The following is a 10890-nucleotide window of genomic DNA, read 5'->3' on the forward strand; positions in this document are numbered from 1 at the left end:
TGCATTCGGAAAGGAAGGCCTGAATGTTGTCCTTGAAGGCAGTAGGACCTGGGTGAACTCAGGGTAGGGTAGGGAACCCCAGTTCCACTAACCCCTTACAGGTGAGTGTGCAGGGCTGCGGTGTGTACAGGGTCCTGGGAAGGGGCGGATGTGGGAGGAGGTAAGGTGGGGTGTGGATGGGCTGTGTCCTTCTCTGACCCCCAGCTAGACCTCTGCCGTGTGTCTCTGCAGGCCCGAATGGCAGGTGAGCGAGGAGCCAGCGCCGTCCTCTTTGACATCACCGAGGACCGAGCCGCTGCGGAACAGGTACCCAGGGACATTGGGGTGTTGGAGGAGGGGCTGGCCAGAGGAAGGCAAAGTGAGGTGGGGGGAGGCCGAGAAGTCAGGACACAGCAGCCCCCATGGGCACTTTCCTTCCGCAGCTGCAGCAGCCGCTGGGGCTGACTTGGCCAGTGGTGTTGATCTGGGGTCATGATGCCGAGAAGCTGATGGAGTTTGTGTACAAGAACCGGAAGGCCCACGTGAGGATTGAGCTGAAGGAGCCCCCGACCTGGGTAAGCACTGCCAGTCTCCTGCCCCAGCACCTGCTCTTACCCTCACTTTGCCCCATGGCATCTCCCACTGACAGCCCCTATACTCCTGGAGAGACCTCAGAAACCCCCTAGTCCGATGTCCTCCACCAGCTGTGTGTCTCCGGGCACTTTCCCTTCCCCTCTGGGGCCTCCTCTGCAGAGAGGGCAAAGGGGAGTTTTAACGTTGTTTTTAGCTCTGTGGTTTTGTGGCAGAGAGGAGCAGAGCCAGAATGAAACCTTGACCCCTCAGCCCCCTGAGAACCCTGGCTGGTGTTTCTCTACTGGCTGGGAGCCTCCCCCTCTGCTCCCTAGGCAGCTCCCTCCTCTCAGAGGGGTCTCTCTCCCACTCCCCCCAAGCACGTGGGTCTTCAGATAGTGCCTCTCACAGCTGGCATCTGGAGGACCTTCTCCTACAAGTGAGTGCCTGTGGGCAGGAGGAACCACCTAGCCCCACCTGCAGGTGCTTCCTACCCAGCCTCACCTGCTAGAAAACTCCAGGAGACCTTTAGCAGCCTTCATGACATGCCACCCGGGCTCCCATGTTCTGCCAAGTTGACCCAGCTCCTTCCAGAATGTGACCCTTTCCCTCTCGGTTCACTCCCCCAGCCAGATTACGATGTGTGGATCCTCCTGACGGTGGTGGGCACCATCTTTGTGGTCATCCTGGCTTCAGTGCTGCGCATCCGGTGCCGCCCACGCCACAGCAGGCCGGTGAGCAGGGTGGGCTCCCTGGTGGAGGTGGGCGTGTGCATGTGTGTGGGAGGGTGGGGAGCAGGAAACCAAAGTGAGGAAAGAGGTTGCCTTTATGTCATGAAACAGTTTACATCTGAACAGACTGGTATTGAGCTTCGGTGATTTCCAGCAGCCTCTCTCCATAGGTTTGCACATTCATTTGATAAATACAGGGAGCCCCCTCCTGTGTGTCAGGCACTGTTCCAGGGACTGGGAGTAGCACAGGAAACAAAAAAGACAACAGATCCCTTCCCTCAGGAGATTTCATTCTCGTGGGACGAGACAGACAATAAACAAAATAAAGAAGTAAAATGCATAGTATTTTAGATGGTCATATGTCCGGGGGGGGGGGGGGGGGGGATATAATAGAAAGGAGGACAGGCAAGGCAAAGGGGACAGAGTGAAAAAGTAAGGCCAGGGCCCTAGCCGGTTTGGCTCAGTGGATAGAGAGCATCGGCCTGTGGACTGAAGGGTCCCAGGTTCAATTCCTGTCGAAGGCACATGCCTGGGTTTTGGGCTCGATCCTCAGTAGGGGGTGTGTAGGAGGCAGCCTATCAATGATTCTCTCTCATCATTGATATTTCTATCTCTCTCTCCCTGTCTCTTCCTCTCTGGAATCAATAAAAATATAAAAATAAGAAAGAAAGATGCTTTTCTTGGGGGGGGTGGGGGGGATAAGTAAGGCCAGGAAGCCTCATTGAGAAGATGCCATTACAGGAAAGACCCTAAATGGGTGAGAGGTTACCTGTGCAGGTATCTGGGGACAGCATGATTGAGTGAAGAAAGCAGTAAGTCAAGGCCTTGAGGCGGAGCCTGTGGGAGTGATTGCAAGGGAGTGAGAGGGCATGCAGGAGTCACGAGGGCCAGTTGCATTGGGCTGTGTAGGCCATTGTCAGTATTGTGCTTTCATCCTCGGTGAAATGAGAGCCATTGGAGGCTTTCTCACAGAAGGAGTGCCAGGATCTGACTTGAGTTTTAATCTGATCCCTCTTGCTGCCTTGAGGAAACTAGATTACAGGGAGGCAGGGCTGGAAACAGAGAAACCGACGAAGAGTCTCTTACAGGAATCCAGGTGACGGTAATGGTAGCTTGGGTTAAGGAGGTAGCGGGGAAAGAGGTGACAGTTAGTTAAATGCTCCAAAGGTAGAGCTACAGGCTTACTAGTGGGGTGATCATGGAGTGTGAGAGAGAGGAGTCCAGAATGGCACCAAGATTTTTGGCCTGAGCAATTAAAGGAATGGAATTGCCGTTGACTGAGATGAGAAAGACTAGGGGAGGGCAGGTATGTGGTTGGGAGGGTTCACTGGGGCCAGGGAATTCAGTGTGTGGCACAGTGGGGTGTTTGAGGAAGAAGCTGGACAAAGTTTGAGGTGCCAATTAGATATCCAAGTTGAGATGTTAAGCAGGCAGTTGGATAAAAACTCTCTCCATCGGGTCAACAAGGGAAGGGAAGCTTGATGAGTGGGGGAGTGGGGTGGGAGCGCTTGGCCTGCTTGGCAGAGCCATATATGAACTCAAATATGACAAACTTTTGAAGGTAGTCAATTGACCACATGATCTACCAGGAATTAAGTACAAGCTGGGGCCCAGGGGTGAGGGAAAAGGATCCCTTACCCATTCTGAGCCCTACCCTTCTTCCCAGGATTCCCTTCAGCAGCGAACAGCCTGGGCCATCAGCCAGCTGGCCACCAGGAGGTACCGGGCCAGCTGTAGGAGGACACGGGCTGAGTGGCCAGACTCGGAGAGCAGCTGCAGCTCAGCTCCTGTGTGTGCCATCTGCCTGGAGGAGTTCTCTGAGGGCCAGGTAAGGCAGACACCATGGCTCACCTCTGTGACCAGGCTGGGGAGGGAGACTAGAGCTTGGGGGAGGAGGCTGGTGTGGGTGTTCTGGCTGCATCTGTGTCCTTTGTATCATGCAAGGAGCAGAGGAAGGGGACATCCTTGAGGTTTAGTTATTTTCCTGGTCTTCCAGGAAAGAGAACTGTTGTTTGTTGAGCGTGTACCATGTGCCAGGCTCTGCAGTGGGTGCTTTAGATGCATTATCTCCTTTTAGCCTCATGACCATGAGGGGTGAGGGTAGATTAGTTTTTTTATCCTTTTGTACAGCAGACAACTGTTAAGAAACTTGTCCAAGGTCATGTAGCTAAGTGGCAAAATCCAGGTCTACTTTATACCAAAGCCCATACCTTGCCTATTCCACTAGGAGGTCTTTGAAAGTAGGTGATAGAAAAAAAAAGGAGAGGCCACCAGAGGAAGCTAGGGGGATGTTCCGGTTCCTGGCCACTCATGTAGCTACTGATAACTTTGGTGTGGCCCCCTTGTTTTCTCCAGGAGCTGCGAGTCATTACCTGCCTCCACGAGTTCCACTGTGCCTGCGTGGACCCCTGGCTGTATCAGCATCGGACTTGCCCCCTCTGCATGTTCAACATCGTAGGTAGGAGGTGGACTAAGATCTGCCCTCTGTACAGGCAGACGGGTCTAGAACAGGGATGGGGAACCTCTCTTCTGCCAGGGGCCATGTGGGTATTTATAGCATCATTCGCAGGCCGTACAAAATTATCAACTTAAAATTAGCCTGCTCTATTTGGTCAAACATTCAATTAACGCACCCCTAATGCCTTGACAGGGCCAGACCACATGATGTTGTGGGCCTTATATGGCCCACGGACTGGAGGTTCCCCATCCCTGGTCTGGAACCTGGTTTCCCTGTGGGGAAGGGTTTGCCTTGACGCTGGGAGGAAGCAGCACTACCTCCATGGTTCTCTGAGCTGCACACTGTTCGGGAGTGTCTTGTCTGAGGGGACAGCCATTCACAGGGCAGGCATCTTTATTATTCTAAAAACTGTTTGTGTTTTTATGGCAGCTTTGTTGAGTCTAAATCTGAACTTGTATATTTATGATTTCAACACTCTGGCAATAAACAATCCTACTCTAACACAACCAGGATATTACGACAGTTTTCTAAGAGATGGAAATGAAGTACCTCGAGGAAAAGAGAGTCTTTTTCTAATTCACCCAGCGGTGCAGTGCGTGCTTGCAGCGGCCTGGGTGAAAGAGCCCCCGTGACTGAGGGGAGCAGGGGTTGCCATGCAGAGCGGAAATCCCAGGGGACAACCTGTCGGGAGGGCACGGGGGCATCCCAGGGCACTTACAGGTTAGGAATGCCCTTGGTCGCCCAAATTCTGACTGGGCGCTACGGCTGTGCAGGCTCAAGTAGGTATGCTATAGCCACACCTTTCTGAATGCACCCTCATAGGTTTGTGCAAACACCTGTGCTCTTGGTTCTTTCTTCCAGAGGGAGATTCATTTTCCCAGTCCCTGGCACCCTCTCGATCTTACCAGGAACCAGGCCGGAGACTCCACCTTATTCGTCAGCATCCTGGTCATGCCCACTACCACCTCCCTGCTTCCTACCTGCTGGGCCCTCCCCGGACTGCAGTGGCTCGGCCCCCACGACCTAGTCCCTTCCAACCCTCCCAGGAGCCAGGCACAGGCCCCCGGCACCACCGCCTCCCCAGAGCTGCACACCCCCTGGCTCCAGGTGAGCAGCAGCATCGGACAGCGACCCAGCACCCCTTTGCGCAGAGCTGGGGTCTGAGCCGCCTTCAGTGCACTGCACAGCATCCTGCCGCGTGCCCGGCACCCTCACGCCGGGCCAGGCCTCACGACAGCAGTGGGTCTGCGGAAAGCTACTGCACAGAGCGCAGCGGCTACCTGGCAGACGGGCCGGCCAGCGACTCCAGTTCGGGGCCCTGTCATGGCTCTTCAAGTGACTCCATGGTCAACTGCACGGACGTCAGCCTGCAGGGCATCCACGGCAGCAGCTCCACCTTCCGCAGCTCTCTGAGCAGTGACTTTGACCCCTTGGTGTACTGCAGCCCTGAAGGGGAGCCCCCGGGGGAGGAGGCTCAGCCCAGCGTGACCTCGCGGCCTCGCTCTTTGGAATCGGTGGTGCCCAGAGGGGAAGCCCAGGTTTCCAGCCACGTCCACTACCATCGCCATCGGCACCACCACTACAAAAAGCGCTTCCAGTGGCACGGCCGGAAGCCTGGTGCTGAAACGGGGGTGCTCGAGTCCCGGCCTGCTGTTCCTCGGACACAGCCCCAGCCGGAGCCCTCCTCTCCTGATCAGCAAGCTGCCAGATCCAATGCAGCAGCCCCGACCGGGCAGCTCCCCAACCCGCCACAGCCCAGAGCCCTCCCAGAGCCAGCCCCAGACCTAAATGATGCTGCCCGCCCCAGCCCCAGCCCCAGTCCTGGCAGCCTCTTCCACCTGCAGAAATCGGGCTTTCCTGTCCGACACCCTCAGAGGAGACGGCGGGGGGCTCCCTCAGAACCTACCCCAGCCTCTCGGCCCCAGGACTTGACTGTACACCTCACTTGCCAGATTTCCCCCCATTATGACCCAAGCCTGGCATACCCTTGGCCCCCAGAGGCCCACCCATTGATCTTTGGACCTCCGGGCCTAGAAAGGAGGACGCTACCAGAAACCCCAGGCGCCTGTTACTCAAGTTCACAGCCAGTGTGGTTGTGTCTGACTCCACGCCAGCCCCTGGGACCACACCCACCTGGGGAAGGGCCTTCCAGATGGAGTTCTGGCACCCTAGAGGGCAGGCCATGCCCTTACCCACACTGCCAGGTGCTGCCAGCCCAGCCTGGTGAGTCTTCAGGGGAAGCGGGTGTGGTGGGGAGAGGAGAGGAGAGCTGTATATTGCAGAACAAATGAGATCCCATGACCAGGGTTGATGGGCGCTGAGAAGTGTACAACAGGGGTGACAGTCAAAATACCAAACTACTGGCATTGCCTAGGCTGCCGGCTGGAGCGCTCTGGCTCTGCCAGGTATCATTCCTTGGTTATAGATCGCAGGGAGGTCTCAGGGGAAATCTTAGCGTGGCATAGACGTTAGAAAACACCTGGGGTGGAAAGGTCTGAGCTAGGACTTGGGACTCCTGAGCTGTGAGTGGAGCCGGGGTCAGGAAGTGTGGCTCTGTGTGGATGGGTCCAGGCCCTCCAGGGAGGAGGGAGTGGCCCTGGGTACCTGGGTTCTGGCTAGACCAAGGTCAAGTAGACATGGTCAGGTTTCCGCCTCAGGTCCAGGTGAGAATTCTGTTCTAGACTGAAGTTGACCCCCTCAGGAGGGAGACATGTTCCTGGACATATTCTGAGGTGCAAAGTTATGGACCAGGCAGGGATGTTACCAGAGAAGGTCAGAGGACCTATTCCTGAGAGGGTCTGCCTAGGGCTGATGATACTGTATGTGTCCCTGACTTCTTGCAGAAAATTTTTAGAGGATGTTTATTAAAGCTGGGGACAGTGGGACAAAGGAGGCCTGGGGAAATGTCTAGGCGGGGCTGCTTCAGCTCACTAAGAAGTCAGAGGAAAGGGGGCCTTGGGGACAGGTTCAAGGGGTTTGCCTGGGATGAACTGTCACTGCCCATTGCTCTCCTGGTGGCAAGCCTCCTGGGGTCCCTTAGAGTTTAGGGGAAGCATGCCTGTGGGGGAAGAAGAAGTTGGAGGAGAAAGGCAAGGGGGTGCTCCTGGGAAGGAGAGTGCTTGCTGGGACCTTTGAGGGGTTTAAGACTAGGCCTTTAGGGGAGGACTTGGGGGAGAATTTCAATAGAATAATCATCAGCTTTATGATGATGTACCAAAATGAGATTTATTCTCTTAATCTCATCTGTCCTTGGGTGTGGTTGGCAAGTGGTACCCATCGGATTTTTGCTATCTGTCTCCCTGAGCAAAGTGATTTAAGCTATTTACACCTCTGATTGGGAAATAGAAGTGTAAATCATCTACTCTTTTTCCCCCCCTCCAGAAAGAGGGAGTGGGAGAGAAACATCAGTGATGAGAGACAATCATGGATGGGCTGCCTCCTGCATGCCCCCTACTGGAGATGGAGCCCATAACCTGGGCATGTGCATGACCTGGGCATGACCAGGAATTGAACCCTGACCTCCAGGTTCATGGGTCGCCATTCAACCACTAAACAACACATGCTGAGCCCATTTACTCTTTTAAGTGTACTGCTGCCAGGGCCATCTTCCTCAAATCAGCCATCCAGAAATCCTCCAATGTTCTGTTTTGTCCATAGTAACAAAACAAAAAAACAAAAAAATCCAACCTGGTTCAAAGCTCTAGCACCACCTAGCATCCATCTTCCTTCCCAACCTTATTTTCCACTCTCTCCTTTCCCTTGCCTTGGTCCACGCTTTAGCCAAACTGGTTTGACATGTGATGCAGATTCTGCAGCCCGGAATATTCTGCTGCCTTCCTATTCCCATCATTCCAAATTCGTACGTGTTCCTAAAGGACCAGCTCCTTACTCCCCTGGGACATGCTCTCTCTCCTTACTCCTTTCATCTCTCATGACCCCAGTCCTGTCCCACTGGCACCATTGCCATTTGCACACAAGCCTCCTCTCCTACAAGGTAGCCGAGTTCATACAAAAGAGTAACTTTTTGGTCTTCAGTTTGGCACCTGTTCAAAGATTCAGATTCAAGAGTGCTTAATAAGTATTTATAGGATGAATGGATGAAGAGTAAACATCGGTAACACACTGGTTGCTATTATGTGTTTCTCTTTCTCTAGATTTGTTTTTCTTCTCCCTGTATCCCAACTAGGGCCCCTCTCAGCTTTCATTCTGACACACACACCCCCTTCTGAACACACTCCCTACTCCCCCCTCTCTGCGGTTCCCTCCCTGCCATCCTCTCCTGAAGGTAGTATAAGCACAGGGGCTGTGTGACCCTCTGTGACCTCTTTCCTCCCCTCTCTTCCAAATGCAGGCTCGGAGGAGGAGCTGGAGGAGCTGTGTGAACAGGCCGTGTGAGATGTTCCGGGGTAATTACCTCCAACCAAGAGTGTGCTCTGGATGACTCAGGGCCTACCTGGCACAGAGTCCTGCTCCCGAGAGAAGAAAGGATCTCAGAAAACACCCCTCTTTTCGCCGTCCTTTCTGGAACCATTGGAAGGGGAGCCGGGATGGTGGGTGGCAGGAGGTCTTGTTTCCTGCTCCCAGCCCCAGAGCTTGTCCGCAGCTCACATGTGCAGGGCAGCACGTCTGTGTCCGGGAGGGAACCAGTTATACGGCCTGTGTGGGCTGGCTTCCCGGAAGGCTGTGTTTCTGAGAGCAGGAAGCTCGGTATGGGTAGATAGGTGTTATAAAGGTGCTGCTCCTTCCCCCAGCCCCAGCAGGTCTCCCTCATCCCAAGCCTCATGTTCATGCCAGACAACGTGTCCAGCCGATTTCATGACCCCCTCCTCGCCTCCTTTCTTGGGCGAGTCCTGCACACCCGTTTGGCTCCCCCTTGGGTAAGGCTGCTGCATCAGCGCCAACCTTGGCTCTTATCGTTTTCCTTTTATGCAAAAGGATCAAGAGCTGTGGTGACCCCTGAACCCTAAAAGCGGTGCGGGATGGGAGGACTCTTGGCAGTCCTCGCCCCAGTACATAAGGGAATGTGTTTCTCCCTTCTTGTCCTTAATTTTCAGATACATGATATTAAGTCAGAAGGGAGGCTCTGGGAAGCCAGAGTATGGGGTTCTCTCCCTGAGGTGGAGCTTCTGACCTCCAAGCTTCTTTGTCACTCCAGCAGCCCTACGCCCCCCCCCCCCCCCCCCCCCGCATTTCTCCAGGAGTTGGGGGTGGGGGGATGGGAGAGGATAACTTCCTTGGAGATCTCCCATGTCAAAGTCCCAAAGTGGACGGAACGAAGAGGATTTCTGTTGGACTTCATCTAGAAAGAGGGAAGATGGAATAAAAGTAGAGAAGGCAGAAAGACAGCTGAACAAGGACAAGGGATTCTTGTCTAGGAGTCTTCTCTCAGAGTAGGGATAGGGAACAGGAGAGAACAAAGGAACAGCAGAGTGTGACCGTTGGGTTTAGATGTCCCCAGAGGCTCACTTCCCAGTATAAGCCATACAGGCCAGGGGACACACGGAAAGGCGTGAGTGCAGGAGTAGATTTCGAGCAGGAAGTCTGGTCTGAGTAGCTGGTACCGATTGGGCAAGGGCTGAGGGGCCTCCTTGGGGTGACATTCACCCCAGGGCAGCCTGACCATTGCTGGCCCCTCAGGCATGATCCCATTTGGAATGTGAATGTGGGAGCAGAGTGGGCACAGGACCCCCCCCCCCCCCCCCGGGAATGTTCTTCCTGCAGTCAGTGGGGAACTGGTACTGAGGCACCCACATGGTTATTTATATCTGAACCAGACAGAGAGACGCTTGAATCAGGCACTATGTTGAGAAATGTATTTATTTGCTAATATATTTATCCATAAATGCAGTCTTGGTCTCGTGGTTTTTTTGTTCTGTTATGACTGTCACCCAGGGTGACACCTGCGTCTTCTACGTCGACAGAAATAAATTGTGGTATAGAGGCTCGGCTCTGACGTGTGAAAGGACAGGGTAGAATGGGGGGCTTGGCAACGAGAGCCAGGCTAAAAGCCCCTGAACGCATGGTTCAGTGGAGATCAGGGAAGGAGGAAGGATGACTGGATTTCTCACGGTGGTTCAGTCTGAATTATTGGGGTGCAATTTGCTTCACACACTAATTTATGACACATCAGCCACTTTCTTTGTGACTTTGGGTTAGTACTCTGTGCCTCACTTTTCCACCCATAAAATGGGCCTACGTCACAGTTGTTGCAGAGCCCCCCTGAGATAGCAGAGGGGACCCATGTTCCAAAGGGGAAAGTAACCAGTGATAGAGGACATGCGCTCAACCTGGGACCCCACCTGCACACAGCCTGGGACCCCACAACAAGCAGGCCTGCCCTGAAGCTGTTTCAATTCGGAGGCCTGGCTGAGAGGACAGAACAGCAGGGCCTGAAGCTGTCTATACCCAAAACTCCAACCAGATAAACACCAATGGCTGTGTTCTGCCTCCACACCGACTACTGTGGGTCAAGAGAGCTGGTGCAATGTCAGCATGAAATCCCACAGGGCCCCGAGCCCTGGCTCTCCACCTCGCCGTGCACATCCCCTTCTGCTGCTCTGGGAAAGGCTTGGTAGGGGTGGTGGCTGCCTGGTGTCCAATCTTGAACCACAGACAGAGCAAAGCATTTAGCTTCCTACAGGGTAAAATGAAAATAACACAACAACAATAATAATTAAAGGCCCCTAATCTCGAATATGTTCTGAAGTCTACATGCTAAAAGCATAAATTATCAGCTGGAATGAGGGAACGAACGTAGAGTTTAAAAAAATAAATATGCATTCCCCCCCCCACCCTGCCCTGCTGGCCCCTCACAGGCCAGCATTCCTGTGGACGGCAGATGGACAGCTGACAATGCTCTCAGTCAGGAGGGAGAGGGCCGTCCCTGCATTTCGTTTCGCTCTCTGCAGAGATGATCGAGGGGGAAGACCGTGGACTCTGGCCCTGCACTTTTAAAAAGCGGGAGGACAAAAAATAAAACCAGCTCTCATCCGGGATCCTCCGCAAAGACCTGGCGCGCGGCCTGGTGCCAGCGCCGAGATCAAATAGCCCGCGCCGCGGCGCGTCCCCGCGCAGGCGCCAGCGGCGCCGCCCCGCCCCCAGGCCCCGCCCCCAGGCCCAACGGCCGCCCCGCCCTCGTGCCCGCCCAGGTGG

General features: G+C 54.4%; 1 protein-coding gene across 3 annotated transcripts in view; it reads left to right on the top strand.

Moving 5' to 3' along the window:
• RNF43 (ring finger protein 43) overlaps positions 1-9585 on the top strand; it is a 60795-nt gene extending 51210 nt beyond the window's left edge. For 2 of the 3 annotated variants that reach the window (XM_036454324.2, XM_036454327.2), the window contains 7 exons: positions 232-306; positions 423-554; positions 1179-1283; positions 2947-3108; positions 3636-3738; positions 4600-5961; positions 8090-9585. In XM_036454324.2, coding sequence (XP_036310217.1) covers positions 232-306; positions 423-554; positions 1179-1283; positions 2947-3108; positions 3636-3738; positions 4600-5961; positions 8090-8133 — 1983 coding nt within the window. In that variant the 3' untranslated portion in view covers positions 8134-9585. Of the gene's footprint in view, positions 1-231; positions 307-422; positions 555-1178; positions 1284-2946; positions 3109-3635; positions 3739-4599; positions 6528-8089 lie in introns of those variants that run through there. The other variant, XM_036454323.2, reaches the window with a different exon arrangement.
• The last annotated feature ends 1305 nt before the right edge of the window (positions 9586-10890 follow it).

The sequence above is a fragment of the Pipistrellus kuhlii genome, unplaced genomic scaffold (genome assembly GCF_014108245.1).
Source record: "Pipistrellus kuhlii isolate mPipKuh1 unplaced genomic scaffold, mPipKuh1.p scaffold_m20_p_28, whole genome shotgun sequence".
In the NCBI taxonomy this organism is placed as follows: domain Eukaryota; kingdom Metazoa; phylum Chordata; class Mammalia; order Chiroptera; family Vespertilionidae; genus Pipistrellus; species Pipistrellus kuhlii.